The 17210-nt window shown below is 40.4% G+C and overlaps 1 protein-coding gene across 4 annotated transcripts in view; it reads right to left on the reverse strand.

Moving 5' to 3' along the window:
* The window catches only part of cd151l (CD151 antigen, like), a 102309-nt gene that overhangs the window by 68709 nt on the left and 16390 nt on the right, over positions 1-17210 (reverse strand). For 3 of the 4 annotated variants that reach the window (XM_067389073.1, XM_067389075.1, XM_067389074.1), the window contains exon 2: positions 12317-12400. The exons of the other annotated variant lie outside the window; for it this stretch is intronic. In XM_067389073.1, coding sequence (XP_067245174.1) covers positions 12317-12400 — 84 coding nt within the window. The remainder of the gene's footprint in view (positions 1-12316; positions 12401-17210) is intronic. 4 annotated transcript variants of the gene reach the window in all.

Here is a 17210-nt window from a genome sequence, read left to right on the forward strand (position 1 = left end):
AAAAATGGAAATCAGATTTAATTTAGGCTTATGGAAAACATGGAAACTTGCGCTGCAAAACCAATGAGGTTTGTTCTAGCGTGTGACACACACATGTGACATGCACAAGTATAAAATGTCTGTTAACATCTCTGAAAACAAGTATAAAATGCAATAAAATGCAAAACAGTACCAAATGCGGACCGGGAGATGCGTCCATCCGGACCGCAAAGCCTTTTGACACAATTAAATAAATAAATGGCAAACACTATTTAACGTTATTATAAAATCCAATTTATATCAGGCACATAAAGGTCAGCTCAGTAGCGCTATTTGGGTCCTACATCGACACAGGTTTCCATAGACATATAATAAACAATTATAATTGTTTAATCAGCGACAACATATGCTAAACAAACCAACAAAAACAAACCATTCATTATTTTTTACCATGTCAAAGAATTATTTCACCTGTCGCCGATTACGTTCCCCTCCAATGCATTTCTTATAGTAATATGACCCGTTGCTCTGTCTCACTGCCTGTATCCACTTTTATGTCCTTAAACATTCGTTTTTGGGGGTCGACAGCTTATAAAAACTTATTTCTGGGTTTTTTAAGTTTGTAAGCTGTACACCTTGACGCACAGCAGTTTTTAGACATTGTTCTGTTTTTTGTAATAAGTCAGAAAAGACAAGGAGGCAGCCTCACGCAATACAAACTCAATGGAGACGGTTGGATTTGAAATGCCTACATGTTGGCAGGTCTGTATGAAGTTGCAAACACATTAGACCTTAGAAGATTATGGGAGGGGGAGTTGAAATTGACCCTAACAGATGATGATTGGGATCAGGTCTGGCGAATAAGATCTCTTTTTGGAACAGGGCCAGAGCTATTCAGCTCAGGATTCTGCACAGATTGCACATCACACCACTCCTTAGAAGTAAGTTTGACCCAAATAATTCTTCATTAGGTCTTAAATGTAAGGTGGAAGTGGAAGACTATATTCGTTGCATTTGGGAATGTTCTGTAATTAGGACTTAGTTACTGGTCAAAAGTTGAGTAGAATGTTTGGCTGCAGCTGGATGTTCCTGTGCATTTTTGTCCATCATTTTGCAAGCAATTAGTGATAAAGAAAAATGTCACACTGCAATATTGGAAATATTTCCTTTTTGAACCTTTAAGGTGAGCCAATGGATATGGCACAAGCAATGTGCAAACTTTGTCTCAATCCCCAGTCAATGGTCCTAAGCCTCCATTACGAATTCTAAAGTGTAATTTAGTATTAGTAATAAAGGCTTGAGCCATTGGTATGCAGTAATTGTAAAAACAGAGAGAGATTAAGCGTGTGTAAATTACCTGAGTCTGTTTGTGTGAGGAAAAAGGATTGTCATTTTTATCCATTTGTTTGTCATATTTAATTACCTCATCAGTGTCATTGTGGTTTTTACTCTTGAGGGTGTTAAATACAACCCATGCAAATCAGTTATAGTTTACTTAAGTATATGAGTTAGCAAGTAAAATAAAAAATAAAGGGTACATTCTACCTCCACTATCTATTTCTTATCAGTATTAACTGCAAGAGTAAAAAATTAAGTAAAATTTACCCCTAAATATTAGCTTTGGCACCGCAAAGTGCGCATGCGTCAACATCCAGGCGGGAATCACGGGAGTCACCATTTTCCATGTCATTGGCGGTGGCGGAACAATGATTGGTGAACCTACAGGTAAGTTTTTATTTAACTTGTTGATATCATCATAATTGCAAATGTTAAGTTGTTTAACGTTAAAATCTACCAGAAGAAGTCGTTTCTCTGTCTCTATTGTCGCACCACAGTCTGGTGACAGATCGACATGTTATAATTTGTTGTCAGTCAAGTTAACATTGGAAGCGGAATACATTGTCCAGTAACGTTACTTGCCGCTGCGAATGCAAGTCAACATCTACATTTATGATATTCATATAGCTTCCATTATAGAGTGCCCCAGGGATGACGCGTTTTTGTAGGCAAAACCCGGCAGCGAGTTAGCATTTTAGGACTTCCGGTTCCAACGCCGTAAAGTCTATGGGTTTTTTTAATGGGTTTTTGCTAAATCGCCTGAAATAAGGTCTGTGGTAAACAAAGCCTCTAAATACTTTCACGTTTTGATCTATGACATAAAACACACCAGTTATAACCCGCGTGTGATTTTTAAACTTTTACTGTGTCTTAAAATCGGCGGTTACTAACAAATTGCTAAAAGGGACTACTTCCTTTGGCGGGGACTGAGGAAAGGAAGTAGTCGTCATCATGACAAACAGGACATTTGGACAGCATTTCTCATGAAAAAGTGGATAAGTACTCATACACAGCCAGGTCATAATCAGTGAGCATGTTTTTAAATAGAGTTGTTTTCTAAATAAAGTTTGAGGAAGCTTGGTGGTGACGACGTTGATCCGCGACCATGGTGTGCTGTAGTCCGTTTATAGCCTACTGTTAGCCTTTTATATCTGACGACTTTATTTAGGCTTCAAAATCTATAAATGTTGTGTTAACTTGATATTATCTTGATAGACAAAACGTGTAAGTGTCATAACCCTTTGTTAAACACAGAGCTTTTTTTCTGCGATTTTCCAAAAGTCTATGGGAAAAATGCATAGGCTTTCAGTCGAGGGAACCCATGCGCCTCTAACTTCCGGGTTGGCCTATAAAAACGCGTCATCCCTGGGGCACTCTATAGACCCTTTTACTGTTTGTACACAATGATGACGTAGCAACGTATGCATGCGCATTTTGGCAACGGAAGTGGTGTTGTTCCCCATAGGTTCTAACGTGTTAGCAACTCCGAAAGTGATATATATATCTACAGCTTCGCGAGCGGATTAACCAACACAGACAGATAAAGTTATTTTAAAAAGTTGACTTTATCAAATGGTATCCGGCTATCAGATCTGTGTAGTCGAGTGGATAGAAGACGTTAGCAGATGGCCAAATACAGTGGCCAGATATATAAACCAGGGCTCTCAAGTTTTAAAGATAGGCAAGAATGACTAATATCCAACAACATGACATGATTTTTAAAGTGACCAATAACATCGACGATGTAATACACTATAATTTATTTAGAGCTAATAAAATTATTAAGCCTATTTGGAGAGAGAGATGTTTAATGTGACAAAATGCCAGTCATCGTGTGATAACGAAAATATAACTAGGTCTAGACTACTGAGCAGGTGTTTTCAGTAAACAGGCTGTAAAACTGTTGACTAAGTTCAGACACTCATGAAAAACTGATGCTGATTATCTGGGAAACATTCTCTAACAGCAGTCAAGTTGTCATTGTTTGTGTCAAACAAGCTGTGAATTTGTTGTAATATTACAATAGGAGATCATGACTTATTCTGTGCTCGAAGTGATGCTCAGAGCTCCAGTGTTTTCCTCTGTGGGTGAACGAGGATGATGGTGAACAATTCCAGGATATACTTTTTTTTCATTGGTTGTTGGTTTAAATCTTACCCAGATACAATAGTGCTATTTTCTGATTGGCTACTGTGTAGCCTCTTTCTTTTTTTGATTGGATGATAAGTGGCAGGCTATTCCAGTGGAGACGCGCTTGATTCCTGCCCGGCGCAGCAGCATATTAAATATATGAAAAATAGTTTTTCTGCGTGAGGAATACAATGTGTGGCGGGAGTGCGTGACAAAAGACCGAAATGAGTGACTGTCACGCTCAGTGCGTTACACTTGAGAGCCCTGAAAAACTTTCAGAGTTGCTAACACGTTAAAACCAATAGGCAACAACACCACTTCCGTTGCCAAAATGCGCGCGCAACTGTTTGATCACGTGGGCTGTAAAAGGGTCTATATCATAGACTGTAAAAAAAATATGGACGTAGTGTCCGTGACGTAACCCATAGAGTTCTGAACAGCAGTTTTGAAGCGTAAATGAGGCCGCGGCCATCTTAGCTGCGCGTCACCGCACGTCACTCCCGGATAACTGAAAATGGGCAAAGAGGCGGGGAGGTGGTTTGAGCTGATATGACTGGTTGCTGAAACCACGCCCGCCTAGCTCGACGTGACCATGTTAGCAAGCAAAGGAGCTATCTATCTATCTTAGATACGGGCTGTTTCTCAATTCCAAGAACGCAGAGAACGGACTTGCGTTCTCGTGGAGTCCGGTCTTGCCAGGCGACCTTGAAAGAACGATCTCGGAAGGACGCGAGGACCGAGAACGCATCATTTGAGAATTGAGATGTGCTGCGATCTTGTTGCTCAACTGACCAACTGACCGTCCCAGCATATTATAAGTGGCTAATGCACAGTAAATACAACATAACATCACAAACACATGTCATAACCTGTTCAAAAAAAATATTTCATATAATTATCTTTTTATTTTACCGTTTGTATTTATGAAAATGAGTAGCCTTTGGCTGTTATGCTTTGTCAATGTTAAGATTATTATTATTATTTATATGTCAATAAAAATACTGCAGGCTTTCTTCAGTTTATCATTTTATTAAAATTAAGCAAAACAAACGGTTTACTTTCACGAGCCGTCACGTATTTGCGAGCTTGTAGCTGGAATCTCACGAGAACTTCAAAGCTTACAGGCTTCCGTACGTCGACCGCCGCAGCGTCTTCTGGGATTTTTAACGGTTCGATTCCCTCAAGTTTGCATTCGATGCATCCTCGATATCAAGAACACATCCGGGTACTTTCATGCGTCCTCCGTTCTTGCGTTCTTGAGTATTGGGCCGTTTCTCAAAACCAAGTTCGCAAACTTCGGACTCGCGTCCTTGGTAGTTAGACTTGGCAAGTTCGACTCAGGAGAACGAACTCCCGTGGACGGGAGAACACAAGTCCAGTGATTCTGCAAATGGAACAGCAGCGTTCTTGATAACGTCACTGAGCTCGCACTGGCTTCTCTGGTTATCTCTGTATATTTTAGCAAACAATAAAACGAAATTTGTTATAAAACACCACTCTGCCTCTTTTCGTTTTATTTAAAAAACAAACAAAAACGTATTAATAGTCTCAGGCAACGAGTGATTGATTATCTGCAATGTGCATATATTTATAACAAAACGAAATATTAAACAACCCTACCTCTTTTCGTATAGGCTACATTTCAAAAATATTAAATGTACTATTTGTGCATACTCTGATTAACTTCACTGTAATAAAATGAAATAGGCTATAACATAAAACAAAACCATGTCTCCATTTGTTTTATGTCAGTTTTAATGATCAATAATAGCCATTATAAAAGGTAAGAATATACAATAAGAAATAAAGCAAACAATTCAGTCAAGCGTACAAAATCAGTAGGATACAAAAGTTAAATAGCCATATATAAAGTTATGAAACGTCACGTTGCCCTCAGCCAAAAAGGAGCCAGCGGCAAACGTCAGACGGACTAGCCGAGGTAAGGCTGCTCTCGGCTGGGCACATGAGCGCTGAGCGTCCGGTGATCGCCTGGATCGCCTGACTCCGACAACGTCAGATCAAATTGTCAGAAAGGCTCTATCTTTATCAGTAAACCACAAATTTGAGCTTTAAACCAGCACATTCTCGCCTGAAAAACTCTTAAAACTACATATCATGACATAAAAACAGTACACAAGTGCAGACAAGTACGCATATTGGCTGCGTCCGAGAACTGGAAAATGCTGCCTTCCGAGGACACATTTCAAGGTAGTAAGGCATCAAGGCACATCCGAATCCAATGTTAGCTTCACTTCCTCTCTCATGAGATACCTTCCTCAGATCGATTTTTGAAGGAAGCATAGATGTATCCTTAGCTGCCTTTGATATCCCACAATCCTGTGCTTTCCATTCTGTGACAGTTGAGCTAGAAAAATAAAGATGGTGTCCAAAAGTTGCGTTTGCTGCTCATTTTGTGTATAAATGTACGATTTTGATCAACATATTTCAATTTTGATATCATTTCTATCGAGAAATTACTACTGTAGTAATTAAATTTTTTTTTATTTCTCACCAAAGCTCGCGCTATATTGCTGTAGATCATTAAACTGTTACGCTGCCTCAGAAGTCTGTCCAAAATCAATTTCGTGAGGTACCTTCATGCACAAATGCTGCCGTACAAGTCATTCTCTTATAAGATAGCGAGGCAGCAAGACAGCTACCTAGGTTTTCGGACGCAGCCCTCGAGAAACGGCCTTGGAATGAACTTCGACGGTTGATGATGATGTAAAGCAAGAACACAAGGACGCAAGATCGCTGAAGAACGCATATTGAGAAACAGCAACGATCTAAAATATTAATGAAGATACGTTTTATCAACAGAAAGTTCTAAAGGTTTACTGTCAATCTATGTTGTTTTTTTTTTTTAAGATATAGATGCTCCAACACCAGTAATTTGTGTTGGGTGTGCAAATAACTACATGGAAAATTAAAATGGGACTTCATACCTTTATAATAGAGATCGCGAGATGAATCCAATCTGTGGCACTTGGGTAAAATATAAATGTCCATTGCAAAACAAAACAAAAAACATTTCACATTTCTTCTGAATGATCTGCTCTCTGTCATCGTTCTTCAAGAAAGGATGCAATCTGAGCAGCCTTTATGTTGTAAAACTGTATACGATCGTATCTAACAAACAAATGAGCCTGTGTCCAAAGTATATTTTTTTCAAAATAGTGCAGCAGTTTTAGTTATAATATCCAAGCAGTGCTGTCAGAGTTGTATATTCTCCTGGTATTGTCATTGTAGTAAATCTCACAATCAAAACTTTCAGCCAATGCCACGATCCAACAACGTGTGTTGTGTGTCTCTTCCCCATGCATGCACATCTACACAGACACACATCAGCCTCGGATATTATGCAGCAAGCCATTTTATAATTGTAGAAAATAATCGAGAAAAAAAAAGCACAAAAACGGCTGAGATGCCAAATTCAGCGGCAGCTGAGGTAACATGACGGCTCACAGACAGCAGCGCAATGGACCTGTCACTCAAGTGACCACGCCCTTAATTATGCAGAACTTTAAGGCTTAATATAATGTAAACGGATAAGTTATAAAAAAAATTCACCCCTCTCAGAGTTGTCATGAAGGGCAAAATTAGCAGTATAGACCAAAACCACAATTTGACCCCTGTTGTAAACAATAGATCAATACATAAAATAATGAATGAATAAGAAACAGCAAGTGCCCTTTGCCATCGTGGCTGTTTATCTGCAGCGCACCAGTCTATCTGGATTCACAAAACCATTTTGGCTCAGAGTCAACATGGTGAGTACCCCCGTATGTCCACAGAGACATTTTATAGGAAAGTTGCTAAAATTAACTTCTCCATCTTGCCTCAGTACTCCACTACGGGATGTAATGATGGATCACGTGTGCTCCACTGACTTCACTCCTATCAGATGTCACTCCCTAAAGTCGCTCTTCATTTGCATAAAGTTAAACATATCTCAGCTTTGTTGCATCACTGTTACTTATGTCACTGGAAATCGCCAGCTCTCTACTGAAATGAATGGGAGTGTGTCACTTTGTCAATGTATGAAGAACCAGGGGGAGTAGACTTTTTGAATTTGAAGATCAAGGTAAATTGTACTTCTGGGAAACATTCCGAAGAGCAATACTAAATGAAAAATATGATTTTTATTCAAAATACAAAAAAATTCTTCATCCTGTTCAAAGGTTTTAACCCCCAGCTCTTAATGCATTGTGTTTCCTTTTGGAGAATCAGTAATTGTTCAAACTTTTTTTTAATACTTGTGTTTAGTCCCTCAGCTGTCTTCAGTGTGAAAATAGATGTAAACATCTTTTATGTAAAATAGATGCTTGAAAGTTTGTGAACCACTTGCAGAATCTGAAAATGTGAATAATTTTAACAAAATAAGAGGGATTGAGTTGAGATATTTTATATAAACAATGTTTACATAAAGTCCACAAGAGTCCACAAGACAAAAAATAGCTGAATTTATAAATATGACCCAATTCAAAAGTTTATGAACACTTGATTCTTAATACTGTGTGTCATTACCTGGATAATCCATGACTGTTTTTATGTTTTGTGATGGTTGTTCATGAGTCGCTTGTTTGTCCTGAGCAAACTGCCCAATATTCTTCAAACAAATCCTCCAGGTTCCAAAAATTCTTCAGTTTTCCAGCATCTTCTGCATATTTGAATAATTTCCAGCAGTGACTGTATGATTCTGAGATCCATTTTTTCACACTGAGGACAACTGAGGGACTCAAACACAACTATTAAAAAAAAAAGTTTCAAACATTCACTGATGCCCCAGAAGGAAACACGATGCATTAAGAGCAGGGGGTGAAAACCTTTTGAATTTGAAGATCAAGGAATAGTCAATAATGTACTTAATTTGTCAAACAAACAAACAAAAAAAACATCTTTATCCTGTTCAAAGGTTTTCACCCCTGACTCAATGCATTGTGTTTCCTTCTGGAGCATCAGTGAATGTTTGAACCATTTTTTAATAGTTTTGTTTGAGTCTCTCAATTGCCCTCAGTGTGAAAAGATAGATCTGAGAATCATACAGTCACTGCTGCAAAGGGTTAAAATATGCAAAAGATGCTGGAAATCTGAAGAATTTTTGGGACCTGGAGGAATTTTCTGAAGAATATTGGGCAGCTTAACTGCTCAGGACAAACAAGGGACTCATGAACAACCATCACAAAACAAAAAAAAAAAAAATGGTTATAGATCATCCAGGTAGCCACACATAGTATTAAAGGTGATATAGAGGATTTTTTCGTCGACTGAGAATCCAAAGACTTACTGAGTTTTTGAAATGAGCGCATGCGTAAGAACAACCCCCCTCCTTAACAGCTCATTTCAAAGGAACGCCTCCCAAAACTCGTGCACGAATATTGGAACACGAGTGTTTGTTTACCACCGGCATTCGCTGTGTCGTGTTAGTGGATTCATTATGTCGGACTCACCGCAGGTAACTCATAATTCTGCAGTTGTTATTCCCGTCTCCTGACAAAAACATTGCATGCGGCGCCTGTGGAGTGTGGAAAGTTACTGGAGCGCGCAGCCGCGCTCGTCTCTCACAAGGAACGTCATGGCAGTGATTGACAAGCCAGAGGGCCAATTTGTGCACGTCTCTCACAAGGAACGTCATGGCAGTGATTGACAAGCCAGAGGGCCAATCTTTTACGCGATGATCGCATAAACGATTGGTGATGTTTTTAAGGCCCTACCTCGTGCACAGATGATGTATATTAATATTATTACTTTCAGTGCACCTAATAAATATCAGTTAGTGAAGACAGTTTCAAGTAATATTGCAAAAATGTATAAAACAAAACATCCTATTTAGCACCTTTAAGAAACTTTTGAGCGGGTCGTTTTTATAAATTCAGTTCTGTCATGACAACTCTCGGAGTGTTTGCATGGTAATGGATATGACAATGTAGATAAATTTGGTCTTGGCGGAATAGATCTGCTATGCTGCTGCTGCTGCAGAGCAAGTAAGGGACTTGCTACTGCCAATACATACACGACATGCTGCTGCTGTACAATATAGCGTACATAACCGTAGCAGATCTATACAGGTGGAGCTGGGGAAGGTGGACGATTTCTGAAGCACGCTGCGCTGCTAAGCAATGTCAACTCATGTATTTAAATATTAAGCACGCAAGCTCATTGGCTACTAATACTGCAGGAACCAATCATCTGTGACCTATAGATAATGATGCGATAATTAGCAGGTTGTGTTGAAAGGACCTATTAGCCTGCCCATTAGAGTTTCATGCAAGAACTTTGTATTTCTGTCATAACTCTCGGAGTGTTTGCATGGTAATGGATATGACAATGTAGATATATTTGGTCTTGGTGGAATAGATCTGCTACGCTGCTGCTTTACTGCTGCTGCTGCAGAGCAAGTACAGGACTTGCTACTGCCAATACATACACGACACGCTGCTGTGAGCAAGTAAGACATGCTGCTGCTGTACAATATAGCTTACATGAATAACCCCCCAACAAAGCAGGTGACATGATATTAGACAATACAAGCCCGGTGTATTGTATGTCAGAGATCCCCCATCAATCCAGAAGGCAAGATGATGATTCACCCTCACCCCCCAGCAGATCTACCGCCAAAACGTACTGCTGCTGCTCCGAAGAGCCATAGGAAATGTGTGTATGCTATCTATGTGTGCCTGGCCCATTTTTGCCACAACTAAGTAATTCTGGGCTGTAAGGCTTGGCTCTAGTGGCCTATTAGACTATGTGTGCCTGGGCTACCACGCTGAATGGCTTAGCTATAGTGAACGATATGGCTATGTGTGCCTGGGCTACCACGCTGAATGGCTTAGCTCTAGTGGCCTATGTCTATGTGTGTCTAAGCCATATGGCTCAAACATAACAATTAAAAGGCGCATTATGTGTGGCTTTAACAAATGATAAAACGTTACAGGCTAATAGAGATAAAGAAACCCTCCACGACCACCTGAGCAAATAAAAGTATAATTATGTAGGATTTTTTGATAATGTCATTGTCAAACCCGGTATACTCCTAATGGGCATGACTCAACATGCATCAGCTGACTCAGTCCGAAACACATAGGTACATAAAATATTAGCCTTGAAGAGTTGTTGAGGTTGAGCAATACTGTGAAACATTTAGATTTACATGTCATAATATGAATGAGATTTCAATAGAAACTGAATATTTTGAATTAACATTCTATCTAGAGTTGCATGCTAAAACATTGTAACGTCTGGACCAATCAGCCACACAATTATTCATTGTATTTAATGAATTACCCATAAACTCACTCTCCCTATCAAAGTTCTCTGAACTCATCCCCCTAAAACTGCAACCAACATCCCAAGTGTAGCTAGCACACAGGCACAACTAGGTGTCCTGTTACAGTTATATGGTACTTTTATGATCCATAAGAATGCTGTAGAGACTAGTGACTCATCCTTCCTGAGAAGGACAAATAAACTCTCTTAATCCTACGTATTCTCTATATAACCACTTGGGAAATGTATAAACATGTATCCAAGTTTCCCATCTCATGACTTTCCTTTTATAGGCTTTATTCTATGTATTAATTCTCTCTTTTGAACTATTTTGGTATTAATGTTCCATAGTTGCAAATGTATAGTTAACTGAGATCACATTGGCAGCATGCTTGGTATCTACGGACTCCAACTTTCATTTCCTATTTGGTAATTTATGTCACATGTTACTAACTCTGTGACACATTAGTATTATAAGAATCTAGAAGGTTATTCTCTCATTCATCCAATCCAGTGTCTTATGCTAATATCTTGCTACAGAACAAAGACTCGTAAAACTTCCCTCTGAAAGGGGAACTCCTTATTGGCTCAGACACCTCAAGAGGGTGTGACATCTTCACCCCTTATATTCACTGATCACAAGGAACCCCCTCTCTTCCTGCTCTTCCTCCTCTTCTTCTCTTTCACTGACAAATGCTGACGTCAAGATGATGCTTTAAGAAGCTAGAAGCTTCTAAGGAACCCCAAGCTTGTGCCAGGCCTCGGCCTAGACCTTCCATTCACCAAAGATCCTCTGAATCCAACTGGTTCTCTTTCATCAAGACAATATCAGCAAAGATTCAACGGGAGCCTCCACAAATTGCATCAGGACAGTTTAATTCAACTTGGAGAGACATGCAAGTATCAAACTTAGTCTCATTATCGGATACATTGAGTATCCTTACCCCTTTTAAAGAAGGGCCGGTTAAAATTAAAACTGATGGTTTGCTCAAGGCTGTTGATCTGCTGAATGTCCAACAATGCTGTAACCTCTTGCTTCCTGTACTCTGCGTTAGCTCTCTCTCTCTCTCTTGGTAAACTGTATGCATGTATGTGTGTGAATGTTAGAGTAGTTTAAATGTTTAGTTAATAAAGTCTTGTTCATGTCACACGTAAGGTTGTCCGTGTTTTGCGCTCGTATACGGGAGTCCCTATTCATGTCGGTCCTGACTACAGGCTTTTAGTAGAATAAGATTGTTATTTCCCATAACCTGGAAATGAACATTTCTTAGTTAATAAACAATTAACACTGTGTGTTCATTGAACAACAGGTTAATTGATTGTAATATTAATTTTATTACATTAAGTTAATTTTATTAACTGATTAAAATATTAATAATTAATTATAACTAGTTATGATTAATTATTCATATTTATTTTGAGCTAATTTGCTACAACATTACTATTATATCTTTGTCTAATATGCATTGGTTATGTCAGTCGATGCAATTGACAGTGAATCCCATAACATCACTTTGCAGCGTGCAACCGATTATTCACATTTTCACAGATTCTGCAAGGGGTTCACAAACTTTCAAGCAGCACTGTATATACAGATACCAACCCAAAACAGGAAATTGAAGGTGAAGAGCAGGTATTTCATGCAGATGGTCCCACATGTTTGATTCTTCTCTTCATTTAACCCCATCTGAAAAAAACAAACAAACAAAAAAAAAACAACACAGACATGAACTAAAAAGCAACTGACCTAGTTCACACAGTTCAAATAAGTTGTGATGGGTAATCTCAAAGCAGATACATATACCTATATAATAAAGCACAGAATAGTAAGTGTAAATACACAGCAGTTATAACTTTGTTTTTGCTGAGTTTATTTAATATTGAGTATTAATTGATGTCAAACAAAACGGTGCATTTTATTTTCTCTGCCAACTAAACAAAGTCACAGAATCATTGTGTGTTCTCTCTGCGCTGTCCAGGGTGTCCCACAGCTTTCACACACAGATCTTGAGAGTTGGTCAGCTAAACATAACAGGCCAAAGTAGTAGACTAATGGGCAATGTACGGGAGAAGATGCGAGGTACATTCATATTTCTGAAATAAACACATACATTTGCAAAAAAAGTATGTGAACCACTTGCAGAATCTGTGAAAATGTTAATAATTTGAACAAAATAAAGGAGTTAATACAAAATGCATGTTATTTTTTATTTAGTACTGTCCAGAGTAAGATATTTTACATAAAAGATGTTTACAATAATCCACTAGACCAAAAAAAAAAAAAAAAATTATATATATAGAGCTGAATTTATTAAAAAAAACCCATTCATAGGTATGTAACCCACTGATTCTATTTCCTTTCGCTCCAGGCCGCCAGAGGCAGTGCTGAAAGCACTAGTGGAAAACTCCTCACGCTCACAGTTGATCGAGAATCGAATGACAAAGTTGTCACCTCATGACTCGTGACATGCCTTGTACTATAATAACACCTTAGCACGTCACCTCGATCTCTTTCTCATTCTCGCTTGTTGAATCGAACGTGACGATATTTTGTGCAGCTTGCTGCTGAAGAGATCTTCAAGATATATCGCAAGCTGTTTCATCTTGAATTACATTGCTTAGTAAGTTATACTGATTGTTGGATTTACACGCATCTCGCGGTGCACCGCGGTCGTGATATAAGGATTGCATCACATAAGGAGCTTCAATCTGCAGGTTGCCGGCAAGTTTGAATGCTTCTGTGACTATATACTTACACTCGGAAGCCCTGGCTGCCTCGGCTGAGAGCGTATACGAACCTGATCACGGCATGAATTACTAACGTGTGCTGGATTTATCAACTTTACGGTGAGTATTGATTTAACATGGATGCACATTAGTGTTCTACATGCCCCAATGTAACGGATATAATGGATGGACATCACCATAGTCCTGCTTGTCTTGGTATGGATCATCTTAGAGAGGCACTGACTGACCCATGTCCGGAATACTCCATTATGCCACTCGCCGTGCGTCACGCTCGTCTAGCGGGTCTAGAATCTGCTTCAGATAGTTTGTTACCTTCTTCCAGTATCACCACAGCTGATCGTAAGCGTAAGCAAGCATCTCAGGGTGTGAAGAAGATTAAGAAACCTAGATCTTCTGATTTAGAATGTAAAATTGATCAGCTGTCTTCTGCAGTGGAGCTGTTATTGCCACTTCTGTCTAAAGCTCAGTCTAAAACAGATGCGCAAAAGGTAGTTCAGCCTGAGTGTATGATATATGACATCCTCACCAATGATGCATACAGGACAGGATTTGGATGTGATGTCAGTGGCTGCCACTGACTCACTCTTTGAAACCATTCCAGATGTTACTTCAGGTGCTGAGGAAAACCGGCCTGAAGATCTATCACAGCACTCTGGCAGTGAGACAGTATCTGTGCAATCAGGTGGATCATCTTCAGTTGTTGCATCACTGGAAGGAACATTAAAAGCTATGATTGCCACCCTCAACCAGCAGTGGGGTCTGAGAATATTTTTCTGCATCGTGCACAGAGAACATAATTTACAATGCCTCAGTGCAATGACTTACGTCTGTATTGGTGTATGCATTGCAAAATTCAACAAAGGCAACACGTCCAGATCAGTCAGCCTGCACACTGGCTGTAATGCATGACCCAGAGACAGTAGGACTTGGTAACATGCCACCTAGTGTGGCAGCGCTTATTGTATCTCCTGATGAGGCGCTTTGTGAGAATGTACGCTGCCCCAATGTTGAGTGTAGGCGCACTGATGAGTTACTGTCTCGTTCATACAATGCTACAGCAAGCCTTGGCGGTGTTTCTAATTCCTTGGCGCACATGCTTGTGACTCTACACTCCTCTCTGAGAGAAACTTCGTTTGACCCATTAGTGACAGACTTTACTGAACTTACATTGCAGACCATGGGTGTTATTGCCAATCACTGTGGAACAGCCTTAGGTTTTCTTGTACAGGCTTAAAGGCAGGTTTGGCTGGCCCAGTCCTCTTTGCCGGAGGTATGTAGGAACAATTTGCGGAGATTGCAGTTGGCACCTGGACAAATTTTTGGACTAGCTGCACAGGAATCTTTGGATCGGCATGTGCCAGTGTCTGAAACTCGCTCCCGTCATGTGGGGACTGCCCCAGGTCCCAGGCCTCCTCTAGCAGCCTCTGGTGCTCGTTTTCACAGTGTTGGTGTAAGACCCAACTATAGATCATCTCAACATTTCCACCATCGTAATTCTCAGACTACTACACCACCTCCTCCACCTTCCCGTTGTGGCGGGACTCAACCACGTGGTCATCAGTCTCACATCTTCCCCCCCAGGTCCCCAATGTCGCCCCCCCCCCCACACCTCTACAGGAAATCGTTTGCGGGAGTGTTGACGCATCGACAGTGAGCTGTTTCACGAAAAGTCAATTGAATCATTGGAGATCAATAACAACAAATCAATGGCTCTTGACAACCCTTTCAAGAGGGTACCGTATACAGTTTCGCTGTCGACCTCCTGTTCATACCGACGTGAGACAAACAATAGTTCACGATCCACGTCAGGCACAGGCACTTGCGCACGAAGTTCAAGTGTTGTTGCGCAAAGATGCCATAGAACATGTCGATCCCCAAGTTCATCCCGGGGGTAGAAAGATGGCGGATTTCGCCCCATTTTGGATTTAAGAAACTTAAATCGATTTATCAAATTCCTGCCGTTCAGAATGTTGTGCACAACAGATGTTTTGCAGGCCATCATGCTGCAAGACTGGTTCGTGACAATAGACTTGAAGGACACCTATTTTCATGTTCCAATTGCACCAGAGCACAGGCGGTTCCTACGATTTGCCATAGGGGGTCAAATATTTCAGTTCAGGGTTCTTCCATTTGGCCTGGCTTTGGCAACAAGCTATGTGGCCATGTAGTTCTCTTGAGACTTCATGCAAGCTCTAGCACTGTGGTCACAGCAGCAGTTTCTCCTCACAGGAGTTCTATTAGGACCTCCACCTGCTCGCTGGGAAGTCATAAGGACATATGCCATATGTCTTCTCGGCCGGGGGGTGGGGGGTGATGGGTGTAGTCTGGCGCAGGAGGGGAATGAATGGCACCTGGAGAGGGGCTATGCGTACAGCACACATAAATGTTTTGGAACAGACAGCGGTGTTCCTTACCCTTTTGCATTTTCAGACTGTTCTCAGAGGAAAGCATGTCTTGGTGCGCACAGACAACAAAGTGGCCGTTTTTTATATCAATCATCAGGGAAGCACAGGGTCACAGAGTGTGCTTCAGGTAGCTCACGATCTACTCATTTGGGCGCAGACCAATCTGCTTTCCATTTGTGCAACATACCTACCAGGTCGACTCAATCATGCTGCAGATGCTCGCTCTCTTGGCAGGGTGTCGCAGGGAGATTCAGACGTCGTGCAGATGATACGGAGAACATATGGGACCGCTGTGGTGGATGTGTTTGCAGACAGTCTCACGTCTCATTGTCCTCGTTGGTTTTCCCTGATGGACGATCCAGGGTCTCTGGGTCAGGATGCGTTAGCCCACGACCAGACATGTTTTATGCTTTCCCCCAGTTACCAATGATTTGGAAGACTCTGTGTCGGGTGCGCGACTGCGGGCACCATCTACTATTAGTGGCTCCTCATTGGCCTGCAAGGCTGTGGTTTCAGACACTTCTTTCGTTATTAAAGGTACAACCTGTGATATTTTTTTCCGCTAGAGGTCGCTAGAAGCCTATTCAAAACAAAGGCGTAGTTTAATGACGCCAAGTTTTAGAGCGGAAACTTGGGACATGTGGTCTCCATCTCAACAGACGGTGCAAAAAGAATAGGGATTGGAGTCTGGAAGAACTCATGTTCATGGATGCGATTATTAACGTTACTGTAGTATGAAGCAGAGCAGGACCGAGTGTTGCGCGAGCTGAACGAGGAGCTGGAGCGATTGATCAACACACGCCTCACGAGCAGCGGAACTTTTATTATGACACAGTCGCCGGCGCCGCTTCCGCTTTTCCCTCATGAGTTTACGGGAGCTGTCCTTGTCGACAGAACCAGCGGCAGATGGTAAAGAGTAATTATGTTCCATAAATAAGTAACACAATCCACCATAAAACGTGCAAGAAGTAAATGTTTGAACCTTTTTTAATAGTTGTGTTTGAGTCCCTCAGTTGTCCTCTATGTGAAAAGATGGAACATAAATCATTCAGTAACTGTTGTAAAGGGTTCAATGGTGGAAAACTGAAGAATTTTTGGGACCTGGAAATTTATTCTGAAGAACAGAGCTCAGTTTAACTGCTCAGAATAAACAAGGGACTCATGAACAACCATCACACAACAAACAAAAAAAACAACAGTCATAGATCATTTTAATAAAGCTATTTAAGCTATTTTTTTGTCTTATGGATTATATTTAAACATATTTTATGTAAAATATCTTACTCAGGACAGTACTAAATAAAAAAATAACATGCATTTTGTATGATCACTCTTATTTTGTTA

The sequence above is a fragment of the Chanodichthys erythropterus genome, chromosome 7 (genome assembly GCF_024489055.1).
Source record: "Chanodichthys erythropterus isolate Z2021 chromosome 7, ASM2448905v1, whole genome shotgun sequence".
Classification (NCBI taxonomy): domain Eukaryota; kingdom Metazoa; phylum Chordata; class Actinopteri; order Cypriniformes; family Xenocyprididae; genus Chanodichthys; species Chanodichthys erythropterus.